The sequence below is a fragment of the Ascaphus truei genome, chromosome 1 (assembly GCF_040206685.1).
Source record: "Ascaphus truei isolate aAscTru1 chromosome 1, aAscTru1.hap1, whole genome shotgun sequence".
Taxonomy (NCBI): domain Eukaryota; kingdom Metazoa; phylum Chordata; class Amphibia; order Anura; family Ascaphidae; genus Ascaphus; species Ascaphus truei.
This window is the reverse complement of record NC_134483.1, coordinates 164,584,590-164,603,183: the sequence shown is the minus strand read 5'-3', so window position 1 is coordinate 164,603,183 and position 18,594 is coordinate 164,584,590. Positions and strand designations below refer to the sequence as shown.

General features: G+C 40.8%; 1 protein-coding gene across 5 annotated transcripts in view; it reads left to right on the top strand.

Annotated features, from left to right (window-relative positions):
- Window positions 1-18,594, top strand: part of DOCK8 (dedicator of cytokinesis 8) — a 170,199-nt gene that overhangs the window by 124,969 nt on the left and 26,636 nt on the right. For all 5 annotated transcript variants that reach the window (XM_075597445.1, XM_075597441.1, XM_075597434.1 and 2 more), the window contains 14 exons: window positions 288-427; window positions 1,217-1,399; window positions 5,320-5,449; window positions 6,329-6,419; window positions 8,112-8,208; window positions 8,891-9,025; window positions 9,315-9,467; window positions 10,898-11,056; window positions 11,732-11,832; window positions 12,213-12,405; window positions 12,822-12,965; window positions 14,911-15,042; window positions 15,935-16,069; window positions 17,827-17,916. In XM_075597445.1, coding sequence (XP_075453560.1) covers window positions 288-427; window positions 1,217-1,399; window positions 5,320-5,449; window positions 6,329-6,419; window positions 8,112-8,208; window positions 8,891-9,025; window positions 9,315-9,467; window positions 10,898-11,056; window positions 11,732-11,832; window positions 12,213-12,405; window positions 12,822-12,965; window positions 14,911-15,042; window positions 15,935-16,069; window positions 17,827-17,916 — 1,883 coding nt within the window. The remainder of the gene's footprint in view (window positions 1-287; window positions 428-1,216; window positions 1,400-5,319; window positions 5,450-6,328; window positions 6,420-8,111; window positions 8,209-8,890; window positions 9,026-9,314; window positions 9,468-10,897; window positions 11,057-11,731; window positions 11,833-12,212; window positions 12,406-12,821; window positions 12,966-14,910; window positions 15,043-15,934; window positions 16,070-17,826; window positions 17,917-18,594) is intronic.

The following is an 18,594-nucleotide window of genomic DNA, read 5'->3' as shown; positions in this document are numbered from 1 at the left end:
GATATTGTCCATAATGATTTTTATAAACGTGCAGAATTTGTGCTGGGGTTCAGCACTTTATGTAGCATTAAGGTAGTGTTGGCCTTATATTCCATGTAAAGAGAAAATGTAAAATGATTCTATGCCACATATTACTTACTGGTTGTATATAATCTATAATGTAGAATATGATATTTGGCTGCCCAGATTTCGGTCCGGTGTTTCTGAATTAATATCCTTTAGGATTTTTATTTTTGTGTTTTACTATACATTTCTCTTCATTGAAAGTGTCATCATCCGTATCTTAGTTTTAGACACTCGGGGTGGTAAGGTCCGTAACGCAGATGAAGAACCGGAGTCTCCAGGCACAATCAACCCGAGTGTTGCAATGGCTGTAGCAGGAAATCAGTTCAACCTGAAAACGTCTTCCATGCCCCTTTCTTCAGTGGTAAGTTCGGCCTTTCGACAGTAACCTTGCCAGACACAACTAGCATGGGTCAGTTCTACACTTGTCCCCTCAGAGCCAGCAATAGATCACAGGTACAAATGGTGCAGTGTACATTAAATCAATCTCGATCGATTGTGCCATCAAGAGGCAAAAAAAATAAAAGAGTTGCCCTATAATGTCACAATCAATCCACAATGATTTATTGTAAAGTACAACTTGTACCTTGTTTGTACAGAATCTGTGTGTGACATCAATGTCTTCTTTTGCGACCTCAATCTGGATATACACTCGGGTTAATAGATTCAGATGGACGCTGCACTTGGTTATATCTGCACCATTTATTTGGAAGTCTTTTTCTGAATGACCCCCATTCTAAGGAGCGAGATTATTACTCTAGTCACTCACATCAGGGAATATACAATCAAGGACAAAGATCCAAAGACACTAAACAATGCTAGCCTTACTGCATTCCCTGAGTAAAACATACAGTAAGACTATTACTCATTTGTTCTTTTAGGCCTCTTTGGTATTGTATGGATTTACTTGGCACATAAACGCACAACTGCTTCTGGCTTTTTTTTGTGTGTGTGCTTATATTTAAAGCAACAAGGCAACATTTAAAAAAGTTGGAAATTGCGTTTATCCCTGCAAATGGGGAGAAAGGGATATTTTTGCTGTATAGTGCAGACTTTACGGTTGGCACACCAAGCTTTCTGTTTGTGAGAAATGGCGGCGTATCATGGTTATAAAATAATAACACAGTATGCCATGCTTTGGACTACTCTCCAGCCCTTTAAAATGTACACCACACTAAGTGCTGAATCAACAAGAAACCTGCTTACATGCTTCCTGTGGATCCTGAAAAATGCCGAGCAGGGGGTGATTCAGAAGTGGATTGCCTACCTGCCCACCCTGCAGCTGAACAGGATCCTGGACCTTCTTTTCATGTGTGTCTCCTGCTTCGAATACAAAGTAAGTAATCAACACGATTTTAGTTTTATCTCTAAAGGGTCGAGCAACACATTGGCGGATACTTTGTTGATGTGGATAGCTATTTGGAAAGTATTGAAGCAAATATATAATGTCATTCAGGCCGGTGTTTTAGAGAAGGGGGCGTGACTTTTATTCGCAGGAACACCTCCCATGTACAGATGCCGTTCATTCACGACACATCTCGGTTTCATAGAAGTGCATTCTGAGCCTGACTCGCAATCAAGAAACTGATTATATATATATACACTATATATTCCACATACTCCTAGAGCCTAACCATCTTTAGGAACAAATACTTAGCCCAGGAAATGGAGTTAACCAAAGAGCATTAATGTACTCCATCTCAATGCTTTGTAAATAAAACTTTCTCCCTTTTATGAAAACAATGCTCACTCGAAGTCTAAGCACCTACATTTCTCATCAGCATTGTCTGTCTCTGGAGACACAATGGCTAATATTTTTATTATTCTGATCCCTTGCTGTATTTTCTTCCAACGAACCCTTCCTTAGTATCTCTTTTTTCCTGATTAGTACTTTGGTATAAAATATTCATAGCTTTCAAAACTGGAGCTGTCTCTCATTTTAATTTGGTCTGTTGCTGTTACATACGCCTGTAACATATATTATCTTTTACTGTGCATGCCATGTCTTGTATACAGTATATAATGTATACCCTGTTCACTTAATGTAACAATGTATTTGTTACATGTATCTGTCATCATAACACTCTGCCCAGGACATACTTGAAAACGAGAGGTAACTCTCAATGTATTACTTTTTGGTAAAACATTTTATAAATAAATAAATGACATGAGTTATCCATTAAACCAGATTTTGCCTGGATCCAGTGTGACAAACCCTTTGGGGACATAGTGCTAGTATTAAAAAAAAAATGTATATGTATATACATATACCCTCTTCTCTAGGGTGATATATATATATATATATATATATATATATACAGTGATCGACAAATCACCAAAAAATCTACTCGCCACACAAAAAAATCTACTCGCCACCTAGTACCAAACGTGTGCTGCTTGAGCCAATAGGAGCTCGCCACGATGTTAAATCCACTCGCCCGGGGCGAGCAAATGTATAGGTTTGTCGAACACTGTATATATATATATATATACAGTGGTCGACAAATCACCAAAAAATCTACTCGCCACACAAAAAAATCTACTCGCCACCTAGTACCAAACGTGTGCTGCTTGAGCCAATAGGAGCTCGCCACGATGTTAAATCCACTCGCCCGGGGCGAGCAAATGTATAGGTTTGTCGAACACTGTATATATATATATATATACAGTGGTCGACAAATCACCAAAAAATGTACTCGCCGAACAAAAAAATCTACTCGCCACCTAGTACCAAACGTGTGCTGCTTGAGCCAATAGGAGTTCGCCACGATGTTAAATCCACTCGCCCGGGGCGAGCAAATGTATAGATTTGTCGAACACTGTATATATATATATATATATATATATATATATATATATATATGTTTTGGTGCTTATCCCATAAAGCAATAACAGACCATACGATACCGGTTGCAACACGACATCAAGGGACAGCACGCAGGTAAGTAAATCAAAAATGTTCTATATTTGATAGAAGACACAAAAACCGACGTTTCGGTCCCCCAGTGGGACCTTTCTCAAGGTGGTGCACCACCTTGAGAAAGGTCCCACTGGGGGACCGAAACGTCGGTTTTTGTGTCTTCTATCAAATATAGAACATTTTTGATTTACTTACCTGCGTGCTGTCCCTTGATGTCGTGTTGCAACCGGTATCGTATGGTCTATATATATATATATATATATATATAGTGTTCAACAAACCTATACATTTGCACGCCCTGGGCGAGTGGATTTAACATCGTGGCGAGCTCCTATTTGCCCAAGCAGCACACGTGTGGTACTAGGTGGCGAGTAGATTTTTTTGTTCGGCGAGTAGATTTTTTGGTGATTTGTCGACCACTGTATATATATATATATATATATATATATATATATATATATATATATATATATATATATATATATATATATATATATACAGTGTGTGTATGGATATATGTAGCACCTGTGTATGGATGTATGTAGCAACCACCCTGGTGTCTACAAGAGCCAACCCACCCAATGTGTGAGACAGCGCTGCCTACAGTAACTCAAAGGTTTATAGTTGGTGCACGTTGTGAGGTTCCTGCCCAGGTGCTCCAGCACACGGGTATGGCCGAAAAGCAAAAGGAATCCACAGATCCAGCGACGTTGATGTCACAGAAGCCTCCGCCTCTGCGTGGGGTTGAACTCCGGTAGGAGGGTCTCACGTTTTATAGTCTGTGATAGTGCGGTGGTGGTCCGGCCCCAGACCACAGTCCGCAAATCACTGTGCGGCGTCTTCAAATGGCACTATACGCTAACTGTATACAGCTACAGGGGACATGTCCCTAACTAGGGGTTTGCCTGTAGCAGCCACAATCTGGTTAGGTGAGTGATGCCTATCTTCAACCTAAAGGGTTAATCTGGATGCCACTGACACCCAGACCCTACCTTCCCTTTCTCTGTCTTGGCTCCAACTCTCAGTTCCTGTAACTGTCAGAACCCCAATTGTCAGAATTGTGAGTGCCATGCATCTCTCGGCCCTATTGGTTGCCTGGCAACATGTGGTCTGCAGCCCCTGAGGCTGCTGGGACTTGTAGTTCCCCTGCTGTGCTATACTCCTAATGGCCGCCGCTTGCGCTTGCTACTGTGCATCCCCCCGCACTCTCCCCAGCCTCTGCTTCCTATGGAAAGGCAAGGGGACAGACAGGGGACCAGGGGGACCCAGGATATATATATATATACAGCTCAACCCCGTTATAACGCGATCCGTTACAACGCGGATCCGCTTATAACGCGATGTAAGGGTGGCTCCCAATTTTCGTATTTATGAATACTTTACAACACGATTATTGGTATCTTAAATACTTTATTGTACAATGCATACAATTGTAAATTATTTCTAACGCGATACGCTTATAGCGCGATGTGATTCTTTGGACCCCAAGCACAGCGTTATAAGGGGGTTGAGCTGTATATATATAATTTCACTTTATTTTTCACTATACAAGTCAAAGCCCTTAATAATATATTATTTTAAGCATCAATGTATTCACTGTAGTCTACAGTGAAATTTTTTTTTGTGTCCCTTTAAAGTCACTATTTAAAAACTGTTTAATAATATAAGGCGCTCTTAATTGGAATAGTGTTATTTTTTTTTGCAATTGTTCTATATTTTGAATCGGCCATAAGGCTACATCACTATCCACTTTCACCCAAAGAAACCACTCTTAATGATACTTGGTTATATGGGCAGTATTAGTAAATGACTTGCATGGGCACATCATTTAATAGCGGAATGACAGAGGAATAACCATTTAAAAGCCGTTCTGCACTGACGTGTAAATACCACTTTGATTTCCACCCTTATATTATTTCTGTCATTCCCACAATACCATTGTACTGTTTTGAATGTTTTATTTAAGTTAATGTTGTAAAATTTACCAATAAAAGCTTTGAGTAATAAAAAAAAAAGTGGTTCTGCATGTTCCACCTCTGCAAGATAAACACATTGTGCTCATGAACATAATATAGAGGTTACCTCAAGGAAGAGAACTTCATGATTTTGCATCTCTCGATTCAGTACAAAAGCAATAAAATCAAATTTTTTCAATTATGACAAATTCAGATATAATGTCACTGACATTAATTTAAATGTTAGGATTAATACCAAAAACATTTGGCTGAAGGCGAAATGCCTGGTCCTATCAGATGATGGATTTCTGCGTGACTTTTTATTCTGCGATCCCTTCAGCGCTAACATGCATGAGTACAGTCCAAATGTTGTTTGTTTAGGGAAAGCAGTCGTCGGACAAAGTGAGCACCTTGGTGCTTCAAAAGTCCAGGGATGTGAAGGCTCGTTTGGAAGAAGCTTTGCTAAGAGGGGAAGGAGCCAGGGGAGAAATGATGAGACGCTGGAAGACAGGTACATGTAACCTACCAGTAATAATACCCGGCTTACATTGAGGTCTTGGTTTACAATATTTCCCATACAATTTATCACATTTTCTTCCATTAAACTAGTTTTTACTTGAATGAGGATAGAGTGATTTAAAGATAATATAATTGATACAAAGACACAGGGGGAATATAGTGCTCACTAATAAGTAATGATATAATATGAAATAATGATTTGCGTCCAATAATGCATAGGGTGCAACCAATGAGCTAGATAAATTGTATATCACAATTAGAGAGTATGGTGATTAGACCCCCACTCTCTAGCTAGAAGCCCATTTTTGGATGCACTCCAGGACTATTAGAACATAGCATTTCATGGATAATATTAAAAAAAGGTTTACACACTAATAATTAATAAAGAAACAACATGTGTGGTGTATTAAAAATAGGGCGGGGATGGACCAGGAGTGGTAACGTGAACCCAAAGGTGTATTGCCTGGTTGAGGTAGTTGCCACACTATAGTGGTAATATGATGTGCAATGTTACCACCTGAGTAGGATAATGTATCCGGCTGCATGTCTCAATAACAAGTGTCTAATATAATTGATATCCGAGTGTGCCTAGGATAAAGAATATTTAGAAAGCTTATTTTTTTTCAACATATATTATAAAACACTGCACTGATGTTTGTAAGACCTCAACCTAGGTTTGTAAGAAATAATTTCCTCTCATTAAAAATTATGTATATATTTTCCTTGGTGCCATAATTTTGTATTCTCACATTATTTCTACCTTTGAAGCTACATAGTTGAGCATAGCTTCTTAGACACTGCTCCGCACTCTATTGGTGCAATATAACAATGATGAAGAAATCGCCAGAGTGACTTGATCTTTCTTCCCTAGCGGGGAATGACAGGTTTGCAGGACTCAATGAGAACCTGAGGTGGAGAAAAGAGCAGACCCAGTGGCGCCAAGCTAATGAGCGATTAAATATGTGAGTATGTATGTACAGTATATCTTTATTTATATAGCGCCCACAGTGTTTCTCAGCACTTTACAAAGGAGATAATACAATAAGTACAACAAATACAATCGGACAATAGGGCAGGGAATCTCTGCCCCGGAGAGCTTACAATCTTAAGTGGTATGTTGGGAGACTGTATTACAGAGACAGCAGGTGAGGGAATAAATGTAGTAGACGGCAGTGCTTTGCCACAATGGTTGGTAGGAGTGACTGTGGGTGCGGGACTGTAGTCATGAGTGCAGGCTATTAGGGTGCTTCATTTCAGTAAGAGGTGAGTTTTAATGTTGACTTGAAGGTGGGGACAGAGGGTGCTTGGCGTATACTGAGTGTGAGGGTTCCACAGGTAAGGGGCAGGGAGGGCCTAGCCTTAGAGTGGCCTGGAACTCTGCATGGCATTGTTGTAATGTTGTCAAGCAGTGCACAATATGAGGCAAATGGTGTGTCAATGCCGTGTAAAAATAATTAGAGATATATTGAAATCCGTTCAATTGTGTGATGGTAAATAACTTATTTTATACAGACCGTGTTTTTAGCAAGCCCATTTTGCAGTTACGAAGCATTTAGATGAGCAGTGGATCTTGTCTTGCTCAGCAATGTGTTGCAGACTCCACAGGCAGCAAAGGATGTAACTAATTAAGCCTGGTGTACCAGTGATTTCTTTACTTGTACAAATAATATCCATAATGTGTATTGACTTGAAGCCCGACCCCCTGTCTTACTTACATTTACTTCTTTATGGTTTTCTATACGTGTAGTTAAACTGCAGAGTACTAATCCCGCTACGCAGATAATCGTACCCAGCAACTTGCATTTCCTTCCCAAAGATACGGAGGGGCCTATTCTATAAGCTTTCATAAAAAAAATTGCTGGGCCGTTTACGCAGCTACGTTTTTGAGCGTTGCTATCTCGGTATTCAGAAAGCCTCGAATACCTGTGATAGCAAAATGCCCAAAACTGGCGAGGAGACAGCGACGTGATGTTTGCCTCTCTGCTATTATCCACCGCTAAGGTAATGAAGGGGTTAACTCCACCCGCAACCCCCCGCAATGTCTGAACGCCCACCAAGGGCCAAATACCACCTTCACCCACCCCCGCTACCCACAATAAACATGGCACTGGTAGTTAACCCCTTCATTGCCTCAGCGGTTAGCCGCTAAGGTAATGAAGTTGCCTGTAAATGCATTTTTATTGCATGGGATTCATGCCGGGGGTCTCCGGTGCTGATATTAATTGGTATCAGCTCCGAAGACTCCCAGCATCAATCCGATGCAGGAAAAAAGCATTTTTTCGAAGTCCTCTCTTGCCACCTTCTCAGCAACTTCTCCCCAGCGTGAGGATTTTGGGAGAAACTCGCCATTCTAGAGCCACGATTCGCCTTGATAAGCTAATCGCGGCTTCTAGAATTGCACGAGTTTCAGAACCTGCCGATAAGTGGCTTATCGCCGCTCACCCAGCAATGTGTTGTGGACGGCTGCAAAAATTGGCGATTTTATGCCTTTTATCGCCCACTTATCGAGGCTTACTGAATAGCAGTAGGCATTTTGCCCGAAAAGGCCTCGATAAGGCACTTATCGAGGCTTATAGAATAGGCCCCTGAGAATCATTGGAAACATTACATTAAAGCGCAACTGAAATGATTGAAATGTAATTTTGTTTTGACAGGACAAAGGCTGAAATTGATCAAGAAGCCATAATGTGTGGGAACCTGGCTACTGAAGCCAATTTGATTATCTTGGATGTGATGGAAATTATAATACAGGTAGGAATGTTCTTTGGTGAGCTATAAACTAGTGTAGTGTAACTGAACCCACAATTCAAAATGCACAAGAAAATGTATATGATTTGTCTGTGTGGAAATAGCTTGTAGTTGCAGTTTATTACATTTACCATCATAGTGTCAAATGTTTTTGTTTCTCCCGTTAGTATGAATTACCTCTTCAAACATATATTATTTGACAAATCATGTTTACAATAAACTAAGAAACCTCTTGCCGCATATTGCTGTAATCTGTATCAGGATGCAAAAATAATACAAGAGTAACAAAAGATAAAAATCATTTGAAGCTGATGCAAAACAGGGCAGTATAGTGGAAATAAAGATCCATATCTTATATTACAGTAGTTTGTCACATAGCATATTAAAATAACAAAGCCAAATGAAACACTTGCTTTTGAATCAGGCAAAGGGGTTTTACCTCTAAATTGATTTGCCTTTCAAACACCTTTAGCTTTATGTGCCACTATGGTAGACTTAGAGGTTTATTCTATGTAGTCCAAAGAGTGATGGGCGGAAACCCCCCATTAACTCGCATTAAGCCGCTTCAAAGCTTTCGCCAAAGTCGTTCCTATGCGCCATCCGAAGTTATATTTTTGATAGTTGTGTGTTGGTGATTCCATAGCTGTTCTTTGCATAATGTGTGTGACTGTTTCTGTGACTGTAGGCCAACTCATCTATGGACTGCAAAGATAACCTTCTGGGAGGAATCCTGAAAACTCTTGTGCACTCACTGAGTAGTAATCAAAGCAACACCTACCTGTTTCATTGCTTTGCCACCATTCGCGTGCTTATTGCCAAGGTACAAAGTCAACCATTTTCTATAATATTCACTATCGTATTATGCGAACTGTACACATGAAGAAGAGACTTGAACCTCTGTACACTCTATTACATCTATGAAGAACTTTGTAGAGCCCTAGATTTGTTGAGCTTATGCCCTTACTACATAACGTAGGACTTAAATTGCAAAACCAGCTTAAAAAAATGACATATGAGGGGCTGCATTAAGCATATAAAGAAAGGTGAGTGACCCAAACTGTACTTCCCGTTGGTAATAGTGTGTGACATTCTGTGTTTCCCTCCCTTAGTTTGGGGACATTCTGTTTGAGGAGGAAGTGGAGCAGTGCTCTGATCTATGCCAGAAGGTCTTGCATCACTGCAGCAGTGCCATGGAGAGCACACGCAGCCAGGCCTGTGCCACGTTGTACCTGATCATGAGATACAGCTTCAGCAGCACCAGTGTAAGATGATACCTTCACGCTTAAGGCCTTGCCCCTGCTGCCTACTACAGCTTCCGCTGTGGCGGACGCTGCACGCACGAGAGCCCTCCCCGCAATGGCGCCGGGCCCGCTGCGAGGGGGGGCCGCAGCGCTCGCTCGAGAGCTACTCCTGCTCTCAATAGAATTGAGAGCAGGACTCGCGTCGAGCGATTAGGCACGCCCCTCGGCGGTTCAGCCAATGAGGGCGAACCTGCCGGGTGACGTCATGGCCGCACCCCTTGTCACTCCTCCGCCACGCCCCCCTCCCCCCCCCCCCGGTCTCTCCTCCTGCAGTGAGCTGCAGACCGGGGAATCGGCTGAACGCGCCGCCAAAAGCGCGGGCGCGTGTTACAGCGGCGTGACCGGGGCCTTAGCCTTAGACGCTGGGGAGATATTAATCAACATTACCAGACAGCCAATAGCAGTTATTCATTTTGTGTGCTGTTTCCTATTGACTCGGTTACTGACTGTTCTTAAAATATATAGAGCAAGATGCTTTCAGACTTGTTAATGTCTGGGTGGAAGTCCTGCTTTTGTGTTCCACAATAATCAGCTTGTGTCAGTTAAGAAATTATTAAAATAAGGACATATCCGTTTCCTTTAGGGAGAATGTTTGCATTCATTTGGCGGGAGAGTCGGTGTCGGACATAAGTGAGGGTTGAATAATTAGTAACAAATTTGGAATATATCTGGGAACTGGAAAGAAAATAAGTGTGAAGTTGGGGACATTTACCACATCAAGAGAAAATGCCGGTCATTGGTCCTTAGTATATAAATAGCTACAGGCTGCTCGAACTTTACATCCAATCGGACAAATGATGCATTTCCTCAATAGGCATTATGTGCATTATAGTTTGACAAAAATTAGATGTGAGCAAAAATCCACCTTAATTGTTATTCTCTAAACCAATGGTAGGCAACATGGAACTGTATACTTAAATGGCCGCATGTGCAAGCCTTGAGCCCTAAAAAAGTACCTACAGTATATGTAGGTGCCTTCCACCTCCAGTGAGCTGCATAATGCTGGCGTGCCAGTAACTCCTGTCCAGCTCCCCTTCTTACACTGGGAACTATTGATTAGCACAGGAAATGAGCGGGCCAGTATTTATAAGCGCACTATCATTAAGCAGCTGAGGGAGCAGGGAGAAGCTACAGTCCATGGGAACAACATCCCCGCTCCCTCTGCACTGGCGAGAGAGGATGGGGGTTCCAGGTAAGTCCCAGAGGGCCGCCCCTGTGGCCTCCTGTTGCACACCAATGCGCTTTCACATGATGTATACTCTATAATGCAATATAAATTAACTAAAGTTGTTTTGTTTTTTTAAATACCATAGATAGACCTTGTTATTTGTAATGGCCATTCATCCATTTCATGTAAGTAAAAACAGAGCGTTGTGTTTTGATTTATTCAGAACTTTGCCAGAGTGAAGATGCAGGTTACTATGTCCCTGGCATCACTGGTAGGTAAATCACAAGACTTTAATGAAGTGTACCTGAGAAGATCATTAAGAACTATCCTGGCTTATGGAGAGGAAGATGAGGATATGCAACCTACCCCTTTCCCTGCCCAGGTAACGTGTACACCTATTATAACGACCTGTGGTTTCATTTGCCAGAAATGTATTGAAGCAAAAGAGCTTTAACAATGTTTCTATATGCAATGGATTGCTTACAATTACAGGCATACCCCGCATTAACGTACGCAATGGGACCGGAGCATGTATGTAAAGTGAAAATGTACTTAAAGTGAAGCACTCCCCTTTTCCCCACTTATTATTGCATGTACTGTACTGCAATCGTCATATACGTGCATAACTGATGTACTGTAAATAATGCATTTGTAACAGGCTCTATAGTCTCCCCGCTTGTGCACAGCTTCGGTACAGGTAGGGAGCCGGTATTGCTGTTCAGGACGTGCTGACAGGCGCATGCGTGAGCTGCCGTTTGCCTATTGGGCGATATTTCCTTACTCACGAGTGTACTTAAAGTGAGTGTCCTTAAACCGGGGTATGCCTGTGTGTTACTTCGGTAAAGATTGAGTCCCATATTCATTAGGCGGTGCTTTTCCATAAGGACCAGTAGACACCTTGCAGGCCATTCGCTTAGTAAATATGAGCCCACCAGCCGTCACAAAACCACGTGGTCGTGCTATTGATTGCAGGGAATGATATTGTGCTGATTCACACCCATGTTTTGATCCCTTTAAGTGAAGAAGCTAATACACTCTTATAACTTTTTTTGTGTAGGTAGATGAGTTGTTGAGTAATCTCAACAGTATACTGTCAGACACTGTAAAGATGAGGGCATTCCAGGAGGATCCAGAAATGCTGATGGATCTAATGTACAGGTACATGTCTGGCTACAGCTGAATTTGCCGAAGAGTAGCTTAGGGGGGAAAAACACATTGAAGCAGGTGAATCCAGTTTAAATCCGAGTGTCAAAGCTCCCTGTGCATCAGGCACCAAAATTAGATTGTAAGCTCTTTGGGGCACAGACACATTGTGCCTGCAGAAGTCTATATACAGCACAGCATACACTCAGTGCTACATCAGAAACCCATTATTTTGCCTCTTCTACTCGCCTTGTAATGTAAATGTAAAGTTTTATCACCAGCGAGTAAATTATTGTTTATTTTTAAATAAAATTAGCAAAAGGGCCACCACGTTTACCACAAAGAGCCAAGAGAAAGGGAAAAGGTAACAAATACCGATTTGACATTTGCCTTAGAATTGCCAAGGGTTACCAGACCTCCCCGGACCTGAGGCTGACCTGGCTGCAGAATATGGCAGAGAAGCACGCCAAGAGGAAATGTTACACCGAGGCTGCCATGTGCTTGGTACACGCAGCTGCTCTGGTGGCAGAATACCTCAGCATGCTGGAGGATTACAGCTACCTGCCTGTGGGCAGTGTCAGCTTTCAGGTAACAATATCGTATTTCGATGATGAACTTGTGCGTTTTTGAATACAGGGACGTTCAGTTTCTAGTGAATGTAGTTGTCGTTTCAGCAGATTTGTATTTTTAACAGATGCGCATTGTTCCTTTGCATTGCTGTCCTCTATTAGAACAAGGGGGATAATGCATATCTCTCCTGTTCTCGTCACCCGTATTAATATGTATTCATGTTTTTGTGGTGCACTTAAGAAAGAAAGGTGTACTGTATCTAAGAAGAAAAGGTTTATCACCAGTACGATTTTGTTTTGTTTTTTATACATTTGGTGTTATTTTTTTGTGCTATATTACTCCAGTTTTCCCTCAAAGAAAACATTGATACATGCCTACAGAACCAACAACGGCTAGCAAGGAACTTAACAAACATCTGCTGCATGTCATTTCAGAACATTTCCTCTAATGTGATAGAAGAATCGGCAGTTTCCGATGACATTCTGACTCCGGATGAAGATGGCGTGTGCTCTGGAAGGTACTTCTCAGAAAATGGTCTGGTTGGGCTCTTGGAACAGGCTGCTGAACTCTTCAGCACAGTAAGTTTTATGTATACTTATTAAATATCTGCATATCATTTCCAAACATCGTGAACCATGAGGAGCCCAACTGACACTAGCTGAACCGCAAGCAAGCGGCTGTATCTAAAAGCTCATAGAAAGACCTCCATTATAAATAGGAAAGTTATTTAATTACGGTACTTAGTGTGGCTTTTCTACTTACACTGAGAATGTTACTGGAAATCCTTACACCCACCACCTCCTCTCGTCTCCTGCAATCATTCTTCTTCTTTCTTGATTGTCAGAATTACACACAAATAAAGTGGGTGCAGTGGAGGAGGAAGCAACGAGACTAATTTCCTATGTGTCCGCATCTTAATGTTCCTTGTTGAAAGAGAAAAAAAATCCATTATTCAAGAGAAGTGTAGATTTATAATTGATCGAAAATGGACAATGATGGAAAGCGTGTTTTCACTTTCTTGACAACCTAAAAGCAATTGTTATGTTGAATTCTAATAACAAGGACTGCATTCTTGTTACTGGCTGTGTGATGTACAGAGCAGAATATTCTCTTGCCAAATGTAAATTTGTTGTAGTTTGTGTTACCTTTTATGGGCCCAACATTCAACTTCTACAGTATGTAGGTGAAATATAGTGTACCGGGTTTTCAGATATCACTGTTGTTTTCACAGTGCACATGGAGAATAAATCTGTGAGGCTTTGAAAGCTCTGTCCATTGCATTTCATGTTGGTTCCTAGTAGAGTTCATACAACACATTCATCTTTTGGCATGTGTGGCCCTGTTCTTCATAGTAGAAAACCACCAGCTGGGAAGCTCCCTCATTGTAATCGGCCAAACACATCGGTTGACTTTTCTTTCACCCTTTTATGTGGAACAGACTGACAAAATGGGAAGCATTAATGCTCTGAACCCCACACTTTGTATACTCTGGAATAAAAATACATTAGTGGGTTGCGGTTAAATTAGTGTGCATAAGTAGTGGTACTCTGCTTGTGTGCGAAAGGGGACACGTTTCTAATCTTTTCAAAATGATTTATGCTACTTAAGTGGAAACTCAAAGACCCTTATTTTAAAGCAGCACTCTAATGCGAAAAAGTGTCTCCATGTGAGCATGGCCGTCTCCAAGAGCAGGATTTACCACTAGTAATCCCCCCAGCTCAGGAAGTATTAAAATAGCATCCTGGCATTTTGGGGAAATAAAAGTGTATGCCGGGAATTACAGCAACTTCACTGCCAGAAAGCCAATGGAGAAGGGGAATGTTACATGTCATATTTACATGACCTGTTCACTGGCTTGTTAAAACCATTTACCCAAACTGCTGTTATCATGCATGTCATTATTTGCTAAGCCATTGGGTTGTCCCATTGGTAAGACCACAGCGGTCATGCTACTAGGTAAGACCAGGATGGTCATGCTACCAGGTAAGACCAGGATGGTCATGCTACCAGGTAAGACCAGGGCAGTCATGCTACCAGGTAAGACCAGGGCGGTCATGCTACTAGGTAAGACCAGGGCGGTCATGCTGCCAGGTAAGACCAGGATGGTCATGCTACCAGGTAAGACCAGGGCAGTCATGCTACTAGAAGACCCCTGTTTCAAATTTGATAGTTGTTTTCAATATTTTGGGAATGTATGGTGACTTGATCCTATGAACTTTAAAAATATTATTGCTTTGGTACAGTTTATATTTTTATATAAGCTACCGCTGTCTATATTATGCAAACATTTTTACATGTTAAACTCCTGTGGAACCCTTGGGTTCCTTGAACATACTGTAAAGTTTGTTAAATGAAACTAATCATAGGACAATTACTTTTTCATACATACAGTATCTACTTTTTTACTCTATAAAGATGGGACATTGTAGGTTCACACATGGCAAAATAATAGTACCCAGTACCACCACCCTTCTACCCATGCCCTCGTGTTACTTACGTGCTCTTTTTCTCTGTTTTCTGAAGGCGGGATTGTATGAGACTGTAAATGAAGTCTACAAAATTGTCATCCCGGTTCTTGAGGCCCACCGTGACTTCCGCAAACTCACCTCAACTCACGAGAAACTGCAAAAGGCCTTCGACCGCATAATAACCAAGGTACATTATTCCGATTTGTTCACTAGAGCAGCCATTTCATCTCTGTATCATTTGGGTGGGGAGGGGGAGGTTCTTGAGGATGAGGCTTATGTTCACCAAGCCATTAATCAAAATATGCACCACACTTATGTTCAACAAGCTCTAATTTGCAACGGGTGAGAGGGTTTTGACATAAACGTTGTGGTCCTATTATTGTAAGAACAGAATCCATATATAGGATTATGGAGAAGGGAAGTTAGGTGTATGTGTGTCGTTCATTTCAAGTGCTACCTATTCAAATTAAAGGAATATCCACCACAATTGCAATGTACAGTATATTCCTCATAGACCTCAACTCTTTTGTTGCCCCGTTTGTCTGCAATGTGGTGGTCTCGGTCACGCTCTTGTTTAGAGATTGTAACTTCAAAAAGGTGCAATCCCACATAGTTAGCCAGTTGAATGTGTTAGGGGCCTCAGAATGAGGAAGTGTTTGTCAATCAAGTGTTGTCTTTACCCTGATCCCACCCTGTCCTTATCAGAGAGCCAGTAAAGATAAGGGGAGTCAGTGAGAGAGGGGACTCAGGCTGTACAAGCTCTTGCTGATCTCACAGTGACATCACACAAAAGGGAGCAGCCAGAGGAAATCTGTCCCTTCCCAAGTCCAACTTTAACAAATATCTTATTTAAAAATACTTCTATGAGCAGATTTGCGTATTTTTTTTTATACATTTCTCTAACCAAGGTGGGACCTCTTAAACATGTCACTGGGATGAGATTACTTTAGTGCCCCTATGTCCTGTTCTGTTAATCAAGATCATTGCCGCTTGCACTGCACTTTTTAGTTGTTTCATAATAAATCGCTCTTGGTTTGTATGCCGCTGGAGAACTAATGTGTCTTATTGCTACACATCAGGGTCAGAAGCGAATGTTTGGTACATACTTCCGTGTAGGATTCTATGGATCCAAGTTTGGAGATCTAGATGAGCAAGAATATATTTATAAGGAACCTGCAATCACCAAACTTCCGGAAATTTCTCACAGGCTGGAGGTAATATTGAAATGTTTTCTTAGCCAAGGTCCAGAGTAAGGACACTGTTTAGAAACGATACCATGCGATTCCTTCCTTGAACATAGAGAACTTTTTTTTTTGTTGAGAATATCTTTTTTTATTCAGGTGTATACATTTGCAAGTCATACATATAGGTACATGTATTGGTTTTCCCACCGCGTTATATACATATACAAATATTTGTACATATCTATACACAAATACCCCTATACATACATGAATCACATAAGATAAATAGAGAGAGGCTACAGATATTTTATATAATTTTCTGCTATGGACCCATACAGTGAGATCTTGGTAAGTATCACCTGTTTTTTTCCTTTTTCCTTTATAACTCGGACTTCTAGAAGCCCTGAGCACTCCATCAAAACTGGGAGCGCTTAATAAACTAATCGCCAACAGGCGGTAACAATGTTTGGATCATCTCTACATATTTTGTTTACTATGTTTAATTTGGTCTCTATTTTTGGATTATGGGTTTTAATTAAGTTGTTTTATTTCTTTCTTTGAGGTGGGGGGTGTCTATTATTGGGAGTGTTCTTCTACCTCTGGTTTCTCGAGGAATTTAGTCTGGTCCTTTGTTGGGAAGAATGTTATGATTAGGTCCCATTTATTTCGGAAGTTAGTCCCTGGATTGTTTCCTCTCTGGTTTTCATTAATTTTGTCTATGGTAATGAGCTTGATTAATAGGGATTTAATTAGTTCCATATTTGGGGCTTCTGGTTCCAGCCATTTCATCATGATCGCCTTCCTAGCAGTTAGGAGGATCATCTCTGTTGGAAGGAGTGCTTTGTTATTTCTATTTATCCTAATTTGCCATGGTTAGAGAACTTTTTAATACCTTATACAGTACTTCTTTTCTTGCCTTCCACTGACATTGTGTGAAGTGATTAGACATTTGCATGCACAATAAGTCCCCGTCCCAAAGAACGTACAATTTAGTTTTTCTATCTAAGGCACACAGAAATAAAGTGTCTTGCCCAAGGTCACCACTAAGGCAAACGATGGATTCCAAATCAGCTTCACCAGGCACTTAAAGCTCCTTGAGACTTGGCATTTAATATATACATAGAGGGGGGCGGATGGGGGGGGGGAATAGATTAATACTAGATCTATATATTGTAACTACATGGGCCCCTTAAAATATATTATGACTTGCAAATACATGCAGATAATATTGTTGTGGTAGGGCAGATTTTTTGTTGTTGTTGCATTATATACAATTTAATAATTCTAGCATTTAACAATCTCTCTGAATTATTAAATAAAAAAGGCAAAGTAGAATGATGAAGAGTGACATATGCATGATTACCAATTGTGGTCTCCGGAATCCCAAGAGTTCAATGCAACAAAGGTTGAAAGAAACTGCTGTAGATTGGCAGGGATTCTTTTCACTCTACTCTTAACAAACTGTAAGATCCTTAAAGGAAAGGGTTAAATCCATCAGTGTGGAATAGATGTTCTGCCCAATAATAATAATGTGGAGTTAACCAAACAAGAATGCGTTGGATGACAAACCATGCCAATCACACACGTGCGATTGCTATGCAGAAGAAACACTTTAAAGATTATTATTATTAACATTTATTTGTGAAGTGCCAAAATATTCTGCAGCGCGGTACAATTTGTTGCTACAAGAATCGTTCAGTATACCAGGGAAATCCCTGCAGCTAAGTCTACATTGCGGGGGTCCATGGCATCTGCTGTAATACAGACTGCTTGTGTTTACGTTGCAGGGATTTTATGGTCAGTGTTTTGGAGAAGATGACCTAGTGGTAATTAAAGACTCGGCCCCTGTGGACAAGACAAAATTGGATCCTGCCAAGGTACAGCAGATATGTGCAGCAGCTGCTAATTGATTCATTTATCTGTTAAGTAATAGATTACTAGATTCATTGTAGTATATGTAGCAGTTATCATTATAAGTACTTGAAGGCGATTGGCAGATTTGCGCTTCTAAAAATGTGCTTCAGTAAGAAGGATTGGAGGGTGGGCACTGCTAACCTGGCAGTAAGGAATTAAACGCAATCTCCAAAAAAGTGAGGTTTATTCACATCGGACAAACACACACCTCTCCAAAAAAAACTGACGCGTTTTGTACCACGCAGAGTACTTTGTCAAAGAGTAATTGGCTATAGTTCCTTGTGATCTATATATAGGTGCTTCCGTCTACTGATTAAACTATGTGAATCCAGGTACAGCAAAAAGTTGCACTCCTGCAGAATAATCTCATAACTTGGTACCATATGTATGCATGGAATACCTAGTTTAATACTGAGTAATATTCAGGAATACCTAATGGAAAACAAAATTATTAGTAATAGTCAGTATGGATTAATGAAGGCTAGATCATGCCAAACTAACCTGACTGGTTTCTTTGAGGAGATAAGTAGGAATTTAGACCAGGGTAATGCAGTTGATGTGGTCTACTTAGATTTTGCAAAGGCTTTTGATACGGTATCACACAAGAGGTTGGTGTACAAAATAAAGAAAATTGTACTCAG